A 24,126-nucleotide genomic window follows, 5' to 3' on the forward strand; every position below is an offset into this window, starting at 1 on the left:
ATGAAATCCCAGATCCTTGAAGTATTAAGATGAAGTAATTGCAAATGTACTCCCTTGACTGACAATGACCACAACCATTCCACAGCTAGATGTATGCTTTCCCAAGACTTGGGTTGATTCTCCAATGCTAGATACACGGTATGATCAGGTCCATAATGGAAGCCTACCTAACTTGATAGAACCTACCAGAACTTCAATTTCCACTGGCAGAGCTGCTGAGAATTCAGTGTCCCCTCCACACTTTGATGAGGAAGAGACTTATATATAGCTTACTTCAGGACATGCATGGAGATTTTTTCCTTTAGTTTTCTTTCTATACATAATGCCACTGTCCTAGGACTTAAACAAAGGAAAATTTAGTGACCTGCACAGGTTTTCCTTAGCTAGATATCTGTTCTCTATATGACCCTTATTAATAGAACTTATTTCTAAGTCTTCTGAGTCATGATTTAAAGGATTTTGCTGTCTCTGATTTTGACATGGGCAAGATGAAGAGTATACAAATAAAAGGACTGATTCCTTTCTTTCTGAGGCCATATCATGCCCTCATATCCAAAGCTGAATGGATTAGGAAATGGAGACAAAATTAACCAGTATGTTAGTTTCAAATACTGATCAGCTCCAATTTTTATTTCCTATGGTTGCGAGAAGTCAATTAACCCTACCTCTTGCCATAGAAAAGATGGCATTCTTTCTTAGAAAAGAACCAGTGAAGATAACTCAGACAAATGTCAAAGGAATAAAAGACCATGACTAGCCCAAACTTCAACGGATAGCTGACAGGAGAACACTCACATTTGGTACTTAATGGCCATTGTTCTACTTACATGGTTTCTCCTAAGAGCATTCTGAAGTTTTGTCAGTATTACCTGGATTGTAGTTAGGCAGCTTGGAAACTCCAGGCCAAGTATCTTCAGTAGGGACCCCCAATACCTATGAAACCAAAGGAAGAGAAATAAAAGGCAGAGAGGAGGGATGAGTAAGGCAAATTGTAAGGGAAACAGTCCAAAAGAGAAAGAATGAGGGAAGCAGTTGCTATGAGTTATAAACTCAACAAAAAAATAAAATAAAACGAAATGAAAAAACAAAACCCAAGCTTTGTATTTGACTTAATTTAGTTTGGAAATACTTATGACTAATATCAATGCTTGTAAGAATAAATTATATATATATATATATATATATATATATATATATATATATATATTACCACTAATTTGTTGGTTAATCTTAAGACTAAGATCATAGAACCTGTAAGGCTTTATTTCTTATTATTCCTCTTTATGCATTCTAGCACTCCAAATAAAATGACCTACTAGATATTCCCCAAATTCAACATCCCATCTTCTCCCTTCATGTTATTGCAGAGGTTCCCTTCCATGTGTAAAATGCACTTAACTCTTCATCTTAGAAGACTTAGCTTTCTTGACTAGCCTCAGTAGTGATCAGTATGGAAACCTTTCCTAACCCCCAATTGTTAGCACTTTGCCATTTAAATTATTTCTTTTTCTCTGTATGTTTTTTTATTTCCACAGCAATAATTACTAATGCATATGAATATACATATTTGTGTATATGTCTAAGAGAGACAGAGAGAGAGAGAACTTTAAATTTTGTAATGCACTTTACATGCTATCTCATTTGATTTTTTCAACAATTATTACTATCCCCATTTTACAGATGAGGAAACTGAGGTTAAATGCCTCACACCAAGCAGACCATCTACTATACCATATAACAGTCTCATTTGAATGAAAGCCACTCAAAAGCAGAAGCTGTTTCATTTTTATCTCTATATCCTCCAAACCTGGTCTAGTAGTTGCTCAGCATATGTTTGTTGAACTGATTGAATCCATAACATCACACACAAATATAATCCCTGCTCATAAATATAGATATTACTTTAATTTTCCAATCTGGTTATTACAAACCAACAATAAGCTATACCCAACTCTCAATTCCCATACCTCCTCCTGCCAATCACAATAACATTACAAAAAGAGTTAATTGGTAATAGTTAACCTCTATATTAGTGACATGTAGAAATCTCTCAGAAGTAATGAATATATACACAGGAGATATTTAATAGCCTTAGACTATTTAAATCTGAAGGCCAGTCTGAACTTCTGTAGCAGAATACAAGCTGCCTACTTCTGGGAGGATATAATGAGTGCAGATCTTAATGGTTTGGGACTTGGAAACCCAAGACTTTAGTTGAGAAAATATTTTATGTCTCACAACAAGGTAGTAAAAGGCTGGGTTGTTTTGTTTTGTTTTTTTCCCTCATTAAAATGGGACATAGCATGGGGTAGGAGAAAGAATGCTTGGTCAGCAAGATAGAATATAAGGATTCAAGTCCCTCTTCCACTATTTACTAGCTGTGTCACTTTTTCTCTTTGAATTTCAGTTTCCTCATCTTTAAAAAAAAATGAGATAGAAATAGATGATCTTTAAGGTCCGGTTCCCTCACATCCTCAGTTTTCTTATGAAACCTTCTACTCCCTTCTCTAAGCAGATGGAAAAAACACCTGGAAAACTTATAGATTTTTCCAAACATTCTCCTCTAGGCTAAGGATAGCTCAGAGAATCTTGGAATCCATTCTGAAAGAAAGAAAAAAAGAATCGGGCCAATTAAAAATGAAAAACACAAAAACAACTACCACGCACTGATTAATCTCTCAACTCCCTTCCAGCTCTAAAGCTCTAAACTCTCTATGTGTAAACAAGTGGGTGTGGCTCACTTGTGCCCACAAGTTTTCATTTGACTGATGTGCCTACCAGCTGGTTGATCACAATGAAAAGAAACAAGAAAGTCAACAAGATAGCACCAATGGTGAATTCAATCTCCTAATGACAAAAACAAACAAGCATCATTTTCATATTTGTGTATCTGTCAGAATTGTTTGAATTGTTATTACTTATTCTTCAGTTTCAAGCAGGAGTTAAATATTTATTTTTAACTATTAAGGTATGGTTCAGTGATTCCATTTTTTAAAAATTGCCTTGTATCATCAAAAATTTTATTGGACCTTTAGGTAATAGTATTTGTACTATTTATAGTACTTGAGAAAATAGTATAATAACAATGATTTAATAAATTCATTAATACTTTAAAGTGAATTTTTATTTTATTAATCATAAAAGCATCTGCCTATATTTGGAACACTCATGCATATCTCTCTCTCTATATATATATATACAAGGTTCATTATTTATTAAGTCTATGAGAGATATGTTTGCTTATGTATATACCCAGTCTGTACCCTGTAGGTTCAAAAATATGCTATTGTTTTTTTAACATGACATTTTAAAGTTCCAATAAGATTTAAGCAAATTTTCAATCTCTGATAACTTCTTGCCTCTTAACTTTCCCTGAAGATGACATTGAAAACTTTCCTAATGTAATTCAGTAAGAAAAAAATCTTTAGCATGATTTAAAAGTAAAGCTAGAGATCACAGATTAAAACTTTGAGTTAATGAGTAGGGTTTTTTCTTTGTTTTGGTTTTAACCCACTATGAGCTAGTGTAACTAATACTTTTATTTTATTTACATTTCTAAAAATGGGAATTAAAATTAAATAGTAATTTCCATTGATAAATGGAAAGACAGTATAATCCATCTTACTTTTCCTTGAACAAGGATTAGATCTTTTGCTACAATATTTATGCCCAGTGAAATAGCTTGATCAGAAAGACAATGGTGATAGGAACTATGGAACAAGAGAAAGTTGTTCATAGGAATGACATTTTAGGAAGTTGGGTGACTGGAAGTACAAGTCTCCTCTTTATATGTGTGCCTCTGAAACTGGACATCTTTACACTTACACAGTAAATTAAAAGGGAAATGATAGTTAAAATTTGGGAAATTTGGACCCAAATCAGAAATATTGATTTAAGAAAAAAATTGCTACATCAAAGATGATTATTAATTTTTATCTGTACCTGTGATTTCACTGGTACTGGGAATTATCTGTAACTCAGATCTAAGAGAGTTGCCTGGTTACAAAGGTGTTAAGCAATTTGCCCCTGATCCCACAACTAATATACATCAAAGGAAGAATCTGAATTTAGGTTTTCCTGACTTCTAGGTTGATATCTACCATATTGCCTTTCTAATATATTACATATCTTGAAATTCCTAGATTCCTTTGAAACTCAGCTCAATGGTCCCTTCAGCTATTGGTGTCTTCCTCTACAAGATTATCTTGTATCTGTTTCCTATGCGTCCTGTATATCGTTATCTATGTGCATATTATTATCTCTCTTGTTAGAAAATAAATTCTGTGAGACAGAAACTGTTTTGATTTTGCTTTTCTATTCCTAGTGCTTCTTACCGTGCCAAGAACTTAAGTACTTAATAAATGTGTCTTGATTCATAAGTTAAGATGGAAAGAATTTTTACAAACTTTAAAACTCTAAAGAAATGCTAGTTATTATTATGTATCATTATCATACCTAAAGATTATTTGGGGGGCATCTAGATGGCACAGTGGAAAGAGAACTGGCCCTAAAGTCAGGAGGACCTGAGTTCAAATCCAGCCTTAGATACTTAATACTTCCTAGCTGAAGTGTTACTACTGGGATTATATCCCCAAGAGATTATAAAGAAGGGAAAGGGACCTGTATGTGCACGAATGTTTGTGGCAGCCCTTTTTGTAGTGGCTAAAAACTGGAAACTGAATGGATGTCCATCAGTTGGAGAATGGCTGAATAAATTGTGGTATATGAATATTATGGAATATTACTGTTCTGTAAGAAATGACCAACAGGATGATTTCAGAAAGGCCTGGAGAGACTTACACGAACTGATGCTGAGTGAAATGAGCAGGACCAGGAGATCATTATATACTTCAACAACAATACTATATGATGACCAGTTCTGATGGACCAGGCCATCCTCAGCAACGAGATCAACCAAATCATTTCCAATGGAGCAGTAATGAACTGAACCAGCTATGCCCAGAAAAAGAACTCTGGGAGATGACTAAAAACCATTACATTGAATTCCCAATCCCTATATTTATGCACACCTGCATTTTTGATTTCCTTCACAAGCTAATTGTACAATATTTCAGAGTCTGATTCTTTTTGTACAGCAAAATAACGTTTTGGTCATGTATACTTATTGTGTATCTAATTTATATTTTAATATATTTAACATCTACTGGTCATCCTGCCATCTAGGGGAGGGGTGGGGGGTAAGAGGTGAAAAATTGGAACAAGAGGTTTGGCAATTGTTAATGCTGTAAAGTTACCCATGCATATATCCTGTAAATAAAAGGCTATTAAATTAAAAAAAAAAAAATCAAAAAAAAAAAAAGAGGAAAAAAAATATTTCCTAGCTGAGTGTGATCCTGAGCAAGTCACTTAACCCCAATTACCTCAGAAATTATGTTTCATTTAATGCACTTAACATGTTGTCACATTAAAAAGGATGAGTTTATGACTTTCTCCCATAATATCAAAGCTTGAGAGTGTAGATCCCACAAGGCTGCTACATCAACATAGCACAAAATTTGGATAAGTATTTGAATTCCTTCTCTGTGACTTACTCACTCAACATGGGCAAGTCATAATTCCTTTCTGGGATTGTTTCCCCATATATAAAATTAGGTATGGATTAAATTTTTTGTGGTCCATTAAACATCTCTGATCTATCTGAAAGATTTAGGAATAAAAACTACTCTCTATATGCTAACTTTATTTTTTGCACAAGATACTGGGGAATAGGATATCAAGGAGGGATGCTCAAGAGATATATAATCATCTTTTCTCATGACTTTAAAAGATGACAGCATTTTTAAACAATAGTATATAGGTCATCAATGGGATCCGGGAGTCAATAAAACTTTTGGAGAAGAAAAATTTAAAGAGCAGGGAAGGATATTGATTTTTTTTGAAAGTGGAAGCTGGGTAATAACCTGTCCTTTATGCTTTGTTCAGTCTGTTGCTGTTTAATTGGTCTTAAATTTGGATGCATTATCATAAACATCAAAGAGAAGTCCCCATGTTTTATTACATTGTGTATAAAACAATTGCCCAAATGGAAACGGCTCTTACGGCATAACAATCAACCCTGGATATTGGACTGGCCATAATGATATATATATAGGACTCTATGGTTTATGAAAAAGCTTTCTTCACAATGACCTTTTGGAGGAGAAAATGCAAATATTATTATTTCTGTTTTGCTGATGGGAAAATGGAGGTTTGGAGTCTATAACTATCTTCTGACTTGAGAGTCAATGTGATGAACTTGGAGTCAGGAGATGAGTTCAAATCCTACTTCAAAAATTTACCAATTGTATACAAGTCATTTCTTAGACTCTTAGTTTCCTCAAATAAAATTGTGATGTTAATATTTTTATAGTGTATTTCACAGGGCTATTGTGAGAAAGTGTTTTGTAAACTTTGAAAAATGAGAATAATCATTATTTTTATTATTATTCAAGGCCAATGCCCTTTCTAATGTTCTATACTAACAATGTAGCAAGAGCAATTTACTTTAACAGATTAATATTTACTATCTTTAGACTAATGTCATCTATTTAATTATCTAAAATATACCTCTCTTACTAGGTCTGTATCCCAAAGAGATCATAAAGGACCCATATGTGCAAAAATGTTTGTAGCACCCTTTTTGTAGTGGCAATGAACTGGAAATTGAATAGATATCTATCAGCTGGGGAATAACTGAATAAGTTATGGTATAGGAATGTAATGGAATATTATTGTTCTATACAAATTGATGAGCAAGCTGATTTCAGAAAAGCCTGGAACGACTTATATGAACTGATACTAAGTAAAGTGAGTAGAACCAAGAGAACATTATACATGGCAACACAGGATTATGTGATGATCAACTGTGATGAACTTGGTTCTTTTCAACAATAAGGTGATTCAAGGGCAGTTCCAATAGACTTGTGATGGAAAGAATCATCTACATTCAGAGAGAGAACTATGCATCCATTAGAATGTCATTAGAAAGGCATATTTTCACCTTTTTTGTCATTTCTAGTTTCCTTATTTTTTTTCTTTCTCATATTTTTCTCCCCTTTTGATCTGATTTTTCTCATGACAAATGGGGAAATATATGTAGAAGAATTGCACATGTTTAAACTATATTGGATTACTTACTGACTAGAGGAGGGAGAAAAAGGGAGGGAAAGAAAAAAATCTGGAACACAACATTTGTCAAGGGTGAATATTGAAAACTATTTTTGTGTGTATTTTGAAAGATAAAAAGTTATTATCATCATTAAAAATATCCTTCACAGGGGCAGAGTCAAAATAGTCATAAGAGGAAACATTTTTGCTTTAGCTCTACAGCACAGCTCCTTTACAAAAACCTATAAAATGGGCCAGCCTGTATTCAGAATGAGAAAACCAAGAAAGTCACAGTGAATCACTTTTTCCAGCTCAGGGCAGCATAGTAGGGATAAAGAGCATTCTATTGCCTAGGCTCTCCAAAAGAGAGCCAAGAAAGAGCAGTGAGGCAAAAAGCAAATCCATAGGACCCTTGTACTAGAGTTAAAAGGTACTATCTGGAAGCTCTGCTGCCATTTCCCAGATCAAAGTCACAGAAACAGGGGGAGGAGAGTGGTCATTAGAAAGTGGGGCTTTTGCTAGTGATAAATACAGAATAAGTTCCAGAAAATCAGCTGTGTAGATTTGAACCCAGCATAAAACAGTGACTCAGTTTTAACCTTTAGCCCGGTACATAAGCCTGCATTAGAAAAACTAGAGTAGAAGACCAAGACCAAAGGAGAGCCAGCAGTTCAGTCACTCTGAACCTGCAGAACCTCCCAGAGAGCTAACAGTCTACTGAAACTCAACTAGAAAACAGATCCAACTTGCAGAACTCAGATCAGGAAGACAGTGAACAGATCTCTCTCTGGATCACACCATTTTTAGAAGCATCAACAATTTCTTGGCTCAGGAAATGAATTGTAAAAACTGAAGAAGGATATAAAAAGACAAAAACTAAGCCAATCATCACACACCCACTCCTTCCAGAGATGAACAAAACTCAAGATTAACATAAAGTCTAAATTAAAGAAAAATGAGCAACAAAAACACAACCTGACCATAAAGAGCTACTGTGGAGACAAGAATACTCAAGATTCAAATTCAGAAGAAGACATTGACTTAAAAACATCTCCAATACCCTGGCATGGGTTCTGTCAATAAAAAGTTATAGAAAAAAAAAATCTCCAAGCAAAATTCAGGTTGGAAATTCAGATTGATCACAAGAATTCCTAGAAAAGTTAAAGAAAAAGCTAAATATTATTTTTAAAATTAAATGACAGCTATAGAAGAAAGGTATGAAAGGAGAATTAATTAGCAGTGTAGTAAAAAAAAAAGGTAAGAAAATAGGTTTCAGGAAAATACACAGTTATTAGTCAGAACTGTGAATGTGGATGGAATGGATTCACCAATACAACAGAATAGGATGGCATAATAGATTAGAAACAAAAATCCAATATTATATTTTTATAAGAAATGCACTTGAAATAAATATACACATAGATTTAAAATAAGAAATCTATTACGCTTCAGATGAAATGAAAAAGGCAGGAGTGGGAATGATAATCTCATACAGAACAAAAGCAAAAATAGACTTAGTTAAAAGAGATAAACAAGGAAACCACATCTTGTTAAAAAGAACCATAGACAAGGAATTAATATCAATACTAATCATATATATACAAAATGACATAGCTTTTAAATTCTTAAAGGAAAAATTAAATGAGTTATAGGAGGAAATAGACAGTAAAATTCTTACACTGGGAGTCTTTAGTTTATTTCTTTCAGACTTAGATAAGTATAACTATAAAAGAAATAAGAAAGATTTTATGGAGTTGGAAAACATCTTAGAAAAGTTAGATATGATAGATCTCTGGGGAATAGAAAGACAAATATGATTCTCAGCTATGCATGACATAGTCACAAAAATTGATGATTAAGGCATAAAAACTCACAGAAAATGGAAATATTAACTCATCATTTCTTGATCATAATGCAATAAAAATTACATTCAAAGGCCTTTGGAGTTTAGATTAAAAATTAATTGGGAATTAAATAATAAAAGTGGGTAAAAAAAAACCATAGAAACAGCCAGTAATTTCATTAAAAATAATGACAAACAATAAGATAATGTATTGAAATTTGTAGCCAAAGCAGTATTTAGGAAAATTTTTATTTCTCTAAATTCTTACATATATAAAAGAAAGAGCAGATCAGCAAATTGAGCATGCAACTAAAAACTAGAAAGTCAACAAATGAACACTAAAAATGAAAATTCGGAAAATAAGTGATTAACAAAATTGAAAGCTTAAAAAACATTAAATTCATAAATAGGACTAGGAACTATTAAATAAATAACAAAATAGATAAAACGCACAATAAAAGAGATAAGCCTTTGATTATTAGAATCTTGGAAAAAGAAAACAAAAATACTAGCATCAAAAATAAAAAGATGAATTCACAAACAATGGAGAGGAAGTAAAAGCAATAATTGACAGCTATTATGCTCAACTATGTGCCAATAAAACTTGCACTCTAATTGAAATGGATGAATATTTGCAAAAATATAAATTACCAACATTAATAGAACAGAAAAATGAATATTTAAGTACTGCTCTCTTAAAAAAAGAAATTGACCAAATCATAAGTGAACTTTCTAAGAAAAAAAACTAGATGGATTTATAAATGATCCTACCAAATATTTAAAGAATAATTAATTCAAATATCATATAAACTTGAAAAAAAATGTAGACAAAGAAAGAATCCTATCAAATTGCTGTTATGACACAATTATAATCTTAATACTTAAACCAGGGAGATTCAAAACCAAAGAAAAAAACTATAAACTAATTTCTCTAAAGAATATTGATGCAAAAATATTGAAATACAATTAAAGAGATTATAGCAATATATTACAAAGAATCTCATGTGGCCACGCCCACTCAGCACCAGAAGTGAGTCAGCACAGACTCAGCATAGCCACAGCCACTTTTAGAGAAAGTTTGGAAAACCTCCCCTGCCCTAAAAGCAGATCCCAATTTTTTTTTTTAAAAAAAGAATGAGTAAAAAAGCAAAAAGAACTCTTACCATAGACAGTTTTTATGGTGAAAGAGAAGAACAGATTTCAAACCCTGAGGAGACTAAAAGCAGATTGTCTCCAGATGAAGCCCCCAAAGGTGATATAACCTGGTCCCCATCATACAAGGCTCTCCTAGAAGAAATTAAAAAGGATCTTAAAAGAGAGCTAGAAAAAAATCAGAACTTTGCAAGAGGTTTGGAAAAGGCATATAACTCATTAAAAGATAGATTTACTAAAATGGAACAAGAAAACAACTCCCAAAAAACAGAATTTGTGAAGCAGAAAAAGAAAATAACTCCTTAAAAAACAGAATTGGCAAAATGGAAAAAATTTCATATAACAAAATGATTCATTTAAAAATTCAATTGGACAAATACAAAAAGAAGTTAAAAAAAAGTAAATAAAGAAAATCATTCACTAAAATTCAGAATTAAACAAATGGAAATGAATGGCTCAATGAGACATCAAGAATCAATCAAGCAAAACCAAAATAGGAAAAAATGTAAAAAGACTACTTTGGAAAACAGATCTGGAAATAGATCCAAGAGAGACAATTTAAAGATTATTGGACTCCCTGAAAACTATCATGAAAAAATGAGCCTAGATTGATTATACCAGTGGTCGAATTAACAAAAACCATATAATTATCTTAATAGATGCAGAAAAAGCATTTGATAAAATCTAACTCCCATTCCTATTAAAAACACTAGATAATATAGGAATAAATGGCATTTTCCTTAAAGCAGTCAGTAGCATCTATTTAAAATCATCAGTAAGCATCATATGTAATGGGTATAAGCTAGAACCATTCTGTGTGGGAAAAGATGAAGAACTTATAGCACATATTGATCAGAGAATGTTAGCTAAAGTAGATCAAGCCTATAGACCTCAGTTTTGGCTTCTCCGGAATCACATGATTTTAGATAAGGCCTGTACTACATTCCATTGTCCAATATGGCTGAAGAAGCTGTATATCACCTTGTTTACTACATTCCACTGACCAACTAGGGGAACAGTAAACTTATGTGACCAATCACAACATATAGAGGGAGGGATTATGGAAGTTCTTTGTCTGAAATGCATACAAGCTATAAGCATTTTCAAGGCTCTGGCTCTATGCTGCTGTGAAATTTGGCTTGCAGATCAGGATGGGGTCTGCTTCTCGAAATTCTAATAAATAATTCTGCTTTCTATGAGGGATCTCTGTAGTAGTCAAATTGGGTAGGTCTTTTTGTCCCAAACAATTCCCAATAAGATTGGGGTGAAACAAGGTTGCCCACTTTCACTATTACTATTCAATATTGTATAAGACATGCTAGCTTTGGCAATAAGAGAAGAAAAAGAGATTAAAGGAATTAGAATAAGTAATGAGGAAACCAAATTATTACTCTTTGCAGATGATATGATGGTATACTTACAGAACCCTAGAGAATCAACTAAAAAACTATTAGAAATAATCCCTAACTTTAGTAAAGTTGCAGGATACAAAATAAATTCACATAAATCATCAGCATTTTTATACATCACTAACAACTAACAAAATCACTAACAAAAAGCAAGAGATACAAAGAGAAATTCCATTGAAAATAATCGTTGAAAATATAAACTATTTGGGAATCTATCTGCCAAAGGAAAGTCAGGAATTACATGAGCAAAACTATAAAATACTTTCCACACAAATAAAGTCAGATCTAAACAAATGGAAAAATATCAAATGCTCTTGGATAGGTCGAGCAAATTTAATAAAGATGACAATACTACCTAAACTAATCTATTTATTTAGTGCTATACCAATCAAACTCCCAAGAAACTATTTTACAGGAATTAATAAAAAGAAAAGTAAATGAAGATGGCCTAGCTGCACCTGATCTAAAACTATATTATAAAGCAGTGGTCACGAAAACCATTTGTTACTGGCTAAGAAATAGAGCAGTTGATCAGTGGAATAGGTTAGGTTCACAAAACAAAATAATCAATGACTATGACAATCTAGTATTTGACAAACCCAAAGACCCCAACTTTTGGGATAAGAATTCACTATTTGACAAAAACTGCTGGGAAAATTGGAAACTAGTATGGCAGAAACTAGGCATTGACCCACACGTAACACCATATACCTAGATAAGGTCAAAATGAGTTCATGATCTAGCCATAAAGAATGATATTATAGACAAATTAGAAGAACATAGGATAGTTTACCTATCAGATTTGTGGAGAAGGAAGGAATTTTCAACCAAAGAAGAATTAGAGATAATTTTTTATCACAAAATAAATAATTTTGACTATATTAAGTTAAAAAGTTTTTGTAGAAATAAAACTAATGGAGACAAGATTAGAAGGGAAGCAATAAACTGGGAAAATATTTTTACATTCAGAGGTTCTCATTTCTAAAATATATAGAAAATTGACTCAAATTTCTAATAGTTCAAGCTATTCTCCAATTGATAAATGGTCAAAGGACATGAACAGATAATTTTCAGGTGAAGAAATTAAAACTATTTTTAATCATATGAAAAGATGTTCCAAATTACTATCAATCAGAGAAATGCAAATTAAGACAACTCTGAGATACCACTATACACCTGTCTGATTGGCTAAGATGACAGGAAACAATAACAACCAATGTTGGAGGGGATGTGGGAAAACTGGGACACTGATACATTGTTGGTGGAACTGTGAATGGATCCAACCATTCTGGAGAGCAATTTGGAACTATGCTCAAAAATTTATCAAACTGTGCATATCTTTTGATCCAACAGTGTTACTACTGGGCTTATATCCCAAAGATATAAGGAGGGAAAGGGACCCACATGTAAAAAAAATGTTTGTGGCAGCCTTCTTTGTAGTGGCTAGAAACTGGAAACTGAGTGGATGTTCATCAATTGGAGAATGGCTGAATAAATTATGGTATATGAATGTTATGCAACATTATTGTTCTATAAGAAACAACCAGCAGGATGATTTCAGAAAGGCCTAAAGAGACTTAGATGAACTGATGCTAAGTGAAATGAGCAGAACCAGGAGATCATTATATATAGCAACAACAATACTATATGACTATCAACTCTGATGGATGTGGCTCTCTTCAACAAGGAGATGATTCAAACCAGTTCCACTTGTTCAGTAATGAAGGGAGCCATCTACACCCAGAGAGAGGACTGTGAGAACTGAGTGTGGACCACAACATAGCATTTTCACCCTTTCTGTTGTTGTTTGCTTGCATTTTGTTTTCTTTCTCAGTTTTTTTCTTCCTTCTTGATCTGATTTTTCTTGTGCAGCAAGATAACTGTATAAATATATATACATATATTGAATTTAACATATATTTTAACATATTTAACATGTATTAGACTACCTGCCAGCTAGGGGAGGGGGTGGGGGGAAAGGAGGAGAAAATTTGGAACTAAAGGTTTTGCAAGGATCAATGTTGAAAAATTACCCATGCATATATTTTGTAAATAAAAAACTTTAATAAAAAAAAGAAATTATCAAGGAAAGCTACTAAGATATCCCCAAATCAGAGAGCAAAGAATTCACTGATCACCTCAGGAAAGAAATCCCAAAATAAAAATTCCAAGGAACATTTTAGCCAAATTTCAGAATTATCAAGAAAAAAATACTACAAGCAGCCAGAAAGAAACAATTCAAATATCGAGGAGTCACAGTCAGATTATACTTGGCAACTGAAACATTAAAGGACTGGAGGTCATGGACCATGATATTGCAGAAAGTAAAGAAGCTAGGACTACAACCAAGAATAATTTAACTCAGGAAATTAAGCATAATACATCAAGGAGAATGAAATGGTTGTTCAGGGAAATAGAAGGATTTAAAACTTTCTTAGGAGATCAGAACAAAATAAAAAATGTGACTTCCAATATCAAACCCTAAGAGAAGCATAAACAAGTAAAAAGAGAAAAGAAAATATAAACAGTTCAATAGAGCTAAACTGTTTACATCCTACAGGGGAAGATGATATTTGTAATTCTTAAAAATTATATTATTATTAATACAGCTAGAAGGAATATACATTGACAAAATATAAGGTGAATTTGAAGGAATGGCATAACAAAAATTAAGGAGTAAAAAAGAGTACACTGGGGGCAGAAGGAAGGGAGAAGCAGATGGTATAAATGATTTCACATGAAGAGGTACAAAAGACCTACTACAGTGGAGGAGAAGATAGAAGGGTGATCACTGGGCATCACTTCAACCTTACTCTAATCAGTATTTGGTCAAAGAGGAAATAATATGCACAATCAGTTGAATAAAGTATTCTATTTTGTTAAAGAAGGGAAAGGGACTTGTATGTGCAAGAATGTTTGTGGCAGCCCTCTTTGTAGTGGCCAGAAACTGGAAATTGAGTAGATTCCATCAATTGGAGAACGGCTGAATAAATTGTGGTATATGAATGTTATGGAATATTATTGTTCTGTAAGAAATGACCAGCAGGAGGATTTCAGAAAGGCCTGGAGAGACTTACACAAACTTATGCTGAGTGAAATGAGCAGGATCAGAGATCAATATATATTTTAACGACAATACTATATGATGATCAATTCTGATGGACCTGGCCATCTTCAGCAATGAGATAAACCAAATCTGTTCTAATGGAGCAGGAATGAACTGAACCAGCTACACCCAGCGAAAGAACTCTGGGAGATGATTAAGAACCATTACATTGAATTCCCAATCCCTACATTTTTGCCCGCCTGCATTTTTTTATTTCCTTCACAGGATAATTGTACAATATTTCAGAGTCAGATTCTTTTTGTACAGCAAAATAATGGTTTGGATATGTATACTTATTTTGTATTTAATTTATACTTTAATATATTTAATATGTATTGGTCATCCTGCCATCTAGGGGAGTGGAGGAAAGGGGAGGAAATTGGAACAAAAAGTTTGGCAATTGTCAATGCTGTAAAATTACCCATGCATATAACAAAGTAAATAAAAAGTTATTAAAAATTAAACAAAAAAATCTATTTTGCCTGACAGGGAAGTAGGAGGGGGAGAAGATTAAGTAAGGGGGGGGGGAGGGTGCTGACAAAAGAGAGAGTAGATCAGGGGAAGGTGATAGAAACAAAAAACTGGTTAGAAGGAAAAGGGTGAAAGGAGAGAAAGGATAAAGAGGAAGAATGGGATGGAGGGAACTACACAGGTAGTAATTGTAACTGTGAATGTGAATGTGATAAAAAAAAAAAAACAAGCTGATAGTATAATGAATCAAAAACCAGAATCCTATAATATGTTGTTTACAAGAAACATACCTGAAGTAGAGAAACACACATAAGATAAAGGTAAAGGACTAGAACAAAACCTATTATGCTTCAGCAGTTCTGAAATCATACAAAAAAAAAGGCAAAAATAGACTTAAGTAAAAGAGATAGGAAAGAAACTACATCTTGCTAAAAGGTAGCATAGACAATGAAGCAATATGAATAGTAAACATAGATGTGCCACATGGTATAGCATCCAAATTTTTAAAGGAGAAGTTAATTAAGTTACAGATCACAACCAAATAAGAGATAGAGAACATTATAAAATGTAATATAGATAATTTTGATTATATTAAATTAAAATTATTTTGCACAAACAAAACTGATGCAGCTAAGATTGGGAGTAAAGCAGAAAGTTGGGAAACAATCTTTATAACAAGTATCTCTGATAAAGACCTCATTTCTCAAATATGTGGAGAACTGAATCAAATTTATAACATTTGATAAAGTCAAAGGATATAAACAGGCAATTTTCAGATAAAGAAATCAAAACTATCTACATACAGGCATATAAAGAAGTTCTCTAGATCATTTTTGATTAGAGAAATGTAAATTGAAATAAATCTGAGATATCACCTCACATCTATCACAATGACTAGTATGACAAAAAGAAAATGATAAATCTTGGAAAGGATATGGGAAAATTGTTGGTGGAGTTGTGAACTTGATCCAACCATTCTGGAGAGCAATTTGAACTATGCTCAAAGGGCAAACATACCCTTTGATTCAACACTATTATTATTAGGTCTGTATCCCAAAGAGATTATAAAAAAGGGAAAAGGACCTATATTAAAGTATTTATAACATCACTTTTCATGGTGGCAAAATATTTGAAATTGAGGGGATGCCCATCAATTGGGGAATGGCTGAACAAGCTATGATATATAAATTTAATGGAATGCTACTGTACAAAAAGAAATGATGAACCAGTAGTGTTCAGAAAAACCTGGAAAGATGTCTATGAATTGATGTGAAATTAAATAAACAGTACAAGGAAAACATTGTGTACAGTATCAGCAACATTGTGTGATGATCGACTATGAATGACCTAGCTCTTCTTAGCAACACAATGATCCAAGACAAGTAAAAGGACTCAAGAGGGAAAATGATATCTACATCCAGATAAAGAACTGATGGACTTTGAATGCAGATGGAAATATACATTTTTTCACTTTATTCTTTTTCATGGGTTCCCCCCCTTTTGAACTGTTTCTTCTCCCACAACTGTGACTGATATGGAAATATGTTTTATATAATAACATACATAAGTGATATCAAATTATCTGCCATTTTCAGAAGAGGGGAAGGAAAGAAGAGAAGAAGAAAAATTTGCAACTTAAAATCTGGCAAAACTGAATGCTAAAAAAAACTGTCTTGGCATATAATTAAGAGAAAAAATTAAAATACTATTTTTAAAAAAAGGTATTGTTCTTCAAAAGACAAAACTTTAGAGGCATCAAATAACAATGAGAAGCAAAGTGCTAAAGAAGTTGAAAGGCACTAAGATAACAAACTCAGTTGGGAAACTCTGGGTAATATTCATAATCAAGATGATTACTCAAGAGTTGACTGCCTTCTTATCAAGTTTCTAAATAACCTGGCAGAAAATATCTAATATAAACTATTTGATCATTTAAATAAATCTATTTTCCCTAAGTTGTATATAATACCAATTGAGGGAAAAATATTAGGCCAATAGAATTACAATAAATAACAAGTTTTTACTAAATTCAAATCCTTGTATTTAATCAATAGGAAGCATTTCTGAATACAGGAAATGGTGTGAGTGTGTGTGAATATTTTAATGGGTGGTACAGATGCTGGGGAAAGAGGCTGGTTAATATTCTATAGCAAAAAAATAGTTCTGAGAGAAAATCATGAGTTGAAGTAATGAAAGAGAACAGGAAGACCTGACCTTCAAGAATAAGGAAGGCTCATGGACTACTGTAAGATCACAATAGGAACACAATGACCTTACTATTAGGAGGTTTATAATTGTTGCATATATGACAATTATCATACATTTATTTCAGACTAGTTCTCCCTACTTTACCCAGGCTGGAAGTGTAGCAGCTCTTCTTTGATTGGCATGGAAACCTTGACCTGCTCCATTTCCAATCAGGTCATTTTTCACTCCTTGATTCTTCCTTCCATCCATGTTCCCATAGGTTCACGATGTTAATGACACAGTGTGACACCTGATCAGCTTTAGCTCTACTGTAGCTTAGAATTCCCAAATTCAAGGGATCTACCAATCACAGGCTCATTTAACATAAAATGCATGCATGCCATATCCTTAATCAAGCCCTACATACAACCATACCTTAACTACAATCCTACTAAGGGTAGATTTGGTCCAAAGTTTGAAACTTAGATTTTCCCCTAGGAATATGATATATCTTTTTCTTACCGCCCAGATCTTTTCCAGTTGTTCAATGATATCAGAAACTCCAGGAAATAAAGGTTGGCCCTGGAGCATTTCAATAAAGATGCAGCCTGCACCCCTAGAAAAGGGAAAAAGGTGAATTTGATACCTTGGAGTACAATACAAAAATTCCAGGATGTCACAGTTGGAAGAGACCCCAGAAGTCAAGTTCATTCCATACTGAAATATACTGATAAGAGGTCGCCTGACCCTTCTTTGAAGACTTTCAGTGAGGAAGAGCCCCCTTCCTTTTGAGGTAACCCATTCCAGTTTTGAATAGTTCTAATTATAAAATTCTCCTTTACCACAAATTAATTCAGTACTGTCCTCATTCTACCCATTTCTCTTAGTTATGCCCTCTGGGGCCAAAAAAGAACAAGGAGGGATTCCTCCTCTACCGGGCAGCCCTTAAAATACTTAAAGACAATTTTTATATTTCCCTCAGCTCTTCCTTTCTCCTTTAAAGAATGTTTGTTTTATTTTAAATTTATAGAATAAAACAAACATTTTCATGTATAACATTTTATAACATGTTCTCCTAACAAAATTTTCAAACACAGTTATTCAAAACTACCTATTGTTAGAAATTTTGGACAAATAGCAATTATGGTAAACAAATTAAAGTTCTGTAAGAAAAGATGACTATCATGAATTTGTAGAAGCAAAGGACATTTCTATGAAGCAATGCAAAGTGAAGTGAGTGGAATCCAGAGAACAATACAGACAAAACTACAACAATGTAAATGGACAGAAGCACCACTACTACATCAAAAAACTCTGAAACAGAATGTAATTTGATTATAATGACAAAATGTAGCTCCAAAAAAGAGTACTTTTCTCCCTTCTTCATAGAGATAGGGGATTATAGGAGTAGAGCATGGGTAATCAGGTTTGTTTATATGTTGATTAGTTTTGCTGAATTTTGCTTCCACTCTCCACCAGTCCCCTTCCCCATTTAAAAAATTCTTTATTATTATTTTAATTATTATTTAAATTATTAAGTGAAGAAAAATAGTTGTTCCTTGATAATAAAGAACTTCTGTCCCTTGACAGTTCATGTTTTAGAGAATTCTTTTGAAAAGAAAAACAGTTAGGAATACAATATGTAACAACAATAACAAAAACAACAATAATACATTCTTTAGTTATTCAATTTCTGAGAAGAAAAACAAAATGTTTAAACCAATGCAGACAAAATTAGAAGGGAAGCAATAAACTGGGGGAAAAATTTACATTCAAGGGTTCTGATAAAGGGCTCATTTCTAAAACAGATACAGAATTATCTCAAATTTATAAGAATTCAAGCCATTCTTTAATGGCGTTCAAATTCAAAGAATATGAACAGGCAATTTTCAGATGAAGAAATTAAAACCATTTCAAGTCATATGAAAAGATCCTCTAAATCATTATTGATCAGAGAAATGCAAATTAAGACAACTCAGATGTACCACTACACTCCTCTCAGATTGGCTAAAATAATAGGAAAAGATAATGATGAATGTTGGAAAGGATGTGGGAAAACTGGGACACAAATACATTTTTGGTGGAGTTGTGAACTGATTCAACCATTCTGGAGAGCAATTTGGAACAATGCCTAAAGGACTATCAAACTATGCATACTCTGATCCAGCAGTGTTTCTATTGGGTTTATATCCTAAAGAGATCATACCCGTTCTGGGTAGTTATAATAAAAAATGTTTCCCATAAGCCAAAATTCACTAGAATGTTTTTATTATTAATTCTAGTTCTTCTTCTTCTGAACCTTCTGAGTGTTATGGGGGAAGAGGGTTCAGGTGATTGAGTACAGGAATTAATCCTTAGACATTTGAACAAGGCTCAAATAAACACATATTATCAGTCTAGGGTTTAAATGGGTTCTTTTTAATCCTCAAGAGATTTTCTTTGCATGCCTAGAAGAGGTTTGCTGCCTTTTAATGTTACTTTCTCGTGAAGGTAGCTGCTGGGAACTATTCATGAGGCTCTTTTGTTATAGTGTTCCTTAATCCAGTTAAAAGTTTTAAACTCACTACATCTGTTGTCCTTTTTCTGGAGCTATCTGAGTTTTCACTTTTCATCCAGATACTTGACACCATGAAGTTAGTTATTGAGGTACTGCCAAACATGGAGTTGTTTGTATTGGGGAGATATGGTATTAATGTTTGATGATTTTTCCATTTTCAACAAGTAGACAGTCACAAGCTTTTGGTTCTTGAGTCATGCCAAGATATGAAGAGCTAGGAGAGCCATTGAGATGAAAATTCAAGAAGAGGAAGTACATGGAGAAGAGAAAAAGAAGGAGAGTCATGTTGAAGATAATGTTTTCCATCAGCCAAGAGATCTGACACCTCAGGAAGCACTATCCCATAGTCTCAAAGTATCATTGATTTAGTCTATCCTTACATATAGGATATCCTCAAAATCTTAGTACCATTTTTAAGTTTTAGAAGCAATTTAAAACCACACCAAGACTTTGGGGACATCCTATATTACATATAATTCCAAAAGTGCAGAAGATTACATCAATCTAAATTATATCTAACAATTATATTTTAGCACTGGAAAAGTTCCAAAGGAAATTGTAGAAAAGATTTCCTCAATACCCTGGCATGAAAATTTACATTTGCCTTCATTTTTCAGATTTATTTTTCCCCAAAGAGCATTAGATATTTTACCTTTGTTATTTTTTACTTGTTCACAACAATTTTAGTTTTTTAACAAATTTCTGTTAAATTTCCCAGTCTAAAAAAAAGTATTTATCATACATTTTCTCAATAGTTCCATACTAAATACTCCAAAAAATTAGGTCCAAATATAGTATCACAAAGGTTTCTTCACCATTTTCATTATCTTTCTCTTTTTTCCTCTTCCTTCTTCCCTTTTTTTCTTCCTTTTTTTATACCCATTCATTTTCCTTTTTCTTCTCCTTTTTCTTTCTTATGCTTTTCTTCTTCCTTCTTTTTCTTCTTCCTTCTTTAAAAAAAAAAAACTTTCCCCTTCTTTCTTCTTTTTCTCTTCTCCACATACTTCTTCTTCTTGAATTTTCATTTCAATGGCCCTCCTAGCTCTTCATATCTTAAAGTCTTCTCAGAGAATTTCTGTTCTATAGATCTCCTTCTAGGGTAAGGGACAGATAAAATGTTAGTTGGCATCCAAAAATAAATTCTTCCAGAAGGGAGAAATGAATTGAGTTCTTTTGCTGCTTCATTTGTACCTTTACCTTCAGCAAAAGTTAATAACTCAAAAATTCTTTGCTATCTTCTTAAATTTCTCTTTAGTCTCACTGAATAAATCTTCCATTAAAAGGGAGCAACACTCCTTAAATTCCTAAGTCAAATTCTAAAGGGAGGAAGCATTTTAGGAGTTTTAAGTCTCCACATCTTACCCTCCCTTACTGCCCCTCTACCTCCACCCCGCTAGGTACATATAGTATATGCTAAGTTGTTTCTGGGAAGAGAAGCATCAATATTTCTTTCTTTCTTTTTTTTTTTTTTTATTGTATTGAAATGAATTTGAAATCGCACAATATGTGTAAATAGCAAAGTATTTCAAACAATAAATGGTACTGCTTTTCTTCCTTTTTTTTCTTATTTTGTCTTTACTTGTGAAAGCTTGCATAACTATAATTAATTGTACATAACATATACATCACAGATAATCTGAGATTTTTCAAAAAGTTCAGTAGCTGCCTAAAATTAACTATGTGTAAAGAATTTTGTATTCCAACGCAAAAGCATTCCCTGAAACTCAATGTAATCTTCCTAAAATACTGTTATCCTTGCTAAAGCTTCCTAATTGGATCTTTTAGGGCCTGAAAAGGGTATCAAAAAGAGAGAAAGGTACTAGAGGATTAAATGCTGGGAGTGTTAGTTAAACCTACTTGTATATGCTTAAATATTTTCTACAATCTATTAACCCATTAAGTTTACATATACCCCACCACAGACAATGCTGCTATGAAGTAACTTTTAAAAGACACTTCTTATTAAAATTAGTTTAAGACAAGAGTTAACACCCACTGTCATATGCCTTTGCAAATGGAATTCTATTTAAATTCCATGAGGATTACATGGTCTAGTAGAATAGGATTAGTTTTTTTTTTTCCTTTCCTTCAATTAGCAATTCTCTTCTCTTTTTCTTTCCCCATTCCTCTCATGTCCTTTCTCACCCAGACTTACATTCTCCCCATAGTAAAAAGGAAAAAAAAAAGATCTTAATTTAAATCTAGTGTCCTGAGAATTGCCCTGTTAATAGAGTTTTAATACACTAAACTTACGGGAAAAATGTTGATTGTTTTAGTCCCATACTGTCTTTGACACATTATGTTGTTCAGTCCTTTTTCAGTCATGTTCAACTCTTCATGATGCCATTTGCGGTTTTCTTGGCAAAAATGCTGGAATGGTTTGTTATTTCCTTTTCAATTCATTTTACAAATGAAGAATCTCAAGTAAACAGTTAGATTTGCATTCAGGAAGATGAGTGTTCCTATTTTCAGGCCCATTCCTCTATCCACTGCATTTTCTAACTGCCTCAATATAGATGCTGTCACATTATAGGGGCAGAATAATAATAATAATGGCTAGATGATAACAAAACTTCAACACTTCTAGAATCTGTGATTTCATCATCCATGGATGCAAATTATAATCTTTCTATACTTCAGTAAATGGGCTTTTAATCTTTATGAGTTATTATGGTCCTAAACGGCTAACACCAAGTGGATAATATTCTGAGGATGAGACTCAAAAACAAAAGCCTACAAGCATTGTAACTGTTTTTCTCTTTCTTGTGAGAAATTGATTGCAACTCCAAATCATAATATGACCAAAAGAGAGAACTTTAAATGGCTAAGATGGTTCTGGGTTTGCAGTACAAATGATCTTAAAATATTAATCTACAGAGACAGTTTTTTAATGTCCTGAACTCAACGCTCCATCTCATGAGGCTCCCCAATTCCCCAGTTCTACAATAAAGTCACCAAAGTAGTTACCACTGTTGCATGGAGAAAATTCATTTCTATGTTTTCTGTGAGTTAGGAAGGCAAGCATTATCATGTCATCTTTTCAAATCAAGAAACCAACAGTTAGAAAAAATAGGTGACATACAAAATAGTGCTTAACAAATGCTTATTGATTAATACAAAATTTCATTACCAGTGATTTTAGAATTAGAACCTAGAATAAGGGTTCTTAATTTGCTGTCTTTGTAGTGTTTTCCCCCAATAGCTTCTGATGGATTAATTTTGCTGTGTAGTTCTTATTTTTCTTAGAAGATAAATGATTATAGAAGACTACATGCTTCTTGCCCTTAAAGAGTTAAAAATATAAAAACATAATACCATGATAGATCTAGCCTTTACAGGTAAGCATTAGACTACATTTGCATATTTTTGGGACATCAAATGCATTAGTATCAATCTTACCAGATATCCAAATCAGAGGAGTATTCTGTGGCTCCTAGCAATGCATCTGGAGGACGATACCAGAGTGTCACTACTTCCGAAGAGTATGTCTGACTGGGAATGGACTTAGCCCTAGCAAGACCTGTTAGATCATATTAGAAAACACACAGACATACACATAGAAGTAATATCTCATGTCCAACATGGCAGTTGATTTTGCCCCAGAAGCAAACAAATCAACTGAGAGTATAAATAAAAGAGCAAACACTCAAAAAATAAATCAATAGTTCTAATTTATAGATACCTAGTTGCCTTATTTCATCAGTTTTCTTTTTAATAATATATCATTCTGGTGGTGTTCTATTTTCGGATTTTCTTCAATCACTATTCTTTCCTTATGAATCAAGTTGTAATGAACAAAGGAAAAAAAAACTTAGACATATTTGAGACATAAGACATAAAGATATAAGGTCAAGAGGGGGCTCTGACACTTTAATATCTCTCTTTCTGAAAAAGAAATGCTCTATAAAATTAAATTGAAAATCTTAATTATTAAATTAAATTAAATTTAATGCTTAAATTTAAAAATTGTCAGACTTGCCAAAAAATACATATAGCCTCTCCTAGAACTAGTTCTGCTACAAGACAGGTACTGAGACTTTGACATTTTGGATAGATATACAACTATATAATTTTGGAGCAGTATAGTCAGAATTGACTTCTTTATTCTCCCTTTCTATGATATGCCCAAATCACCCATGAGTTAGAATTTTAGCTCAGATTTAAGATTTTCATGGATGAGGGCCCTCAACAGCACTATAGTTTGGAAATCCTTCCTTCAAGCTTGATACTTTCATACATTTGGCTTACTGCCATTATTAAAATAAAGAATATTGTCTTACAGACTCAGTCCCGA

General features: G+C 33.0%; 1 protein-coding gene across 1 annotated transcript in view; it reads right to left on the reverse strand.

The window, feature by feature from the left end:
- The window catches only part of CDK15 (cyclin dependent kinase 15), a 104,407-nt gene that overhangs the window by 45,766 nt on the left and 34,515 nt on the right, over positions 1 to 24,126 (reverse strand). Inside the window, exons 8-10 of the mRNA XM_031958320.1 lie at positions 23,232 to 23,352; positions 17,798 to 17,891; positions 870 to 933 (exon numbers count right to left, since the gene is read on the reverse strand). Of these exons, the coding sequence (XP_031814180.1) occupies positions 870 to 933; positions 17,798 to 17,891; positions 23,232 to 23,352 (279 nt within the window). The remainder of the gene's footprint in view (positions 1 to 869; positions 934 to 17,797; positions 17,892 to 23,231; positions 23,353 to 24,126) is intronic.

Source organism: Sarcophilus harrisii, chromosome 3 (assembly GCF_902635505.1).
Source record: "Sarcophilus harrisii chromosome 3, mSarHar1.11, whole genome shotgun sequence".
Lineage (NCBI taxonomy): Eukaryota > Metazoa > Chordata > Mammalia > Dasyuromorphia > Dasyuridae > Sarcophilus > Sarcophilus harrisii.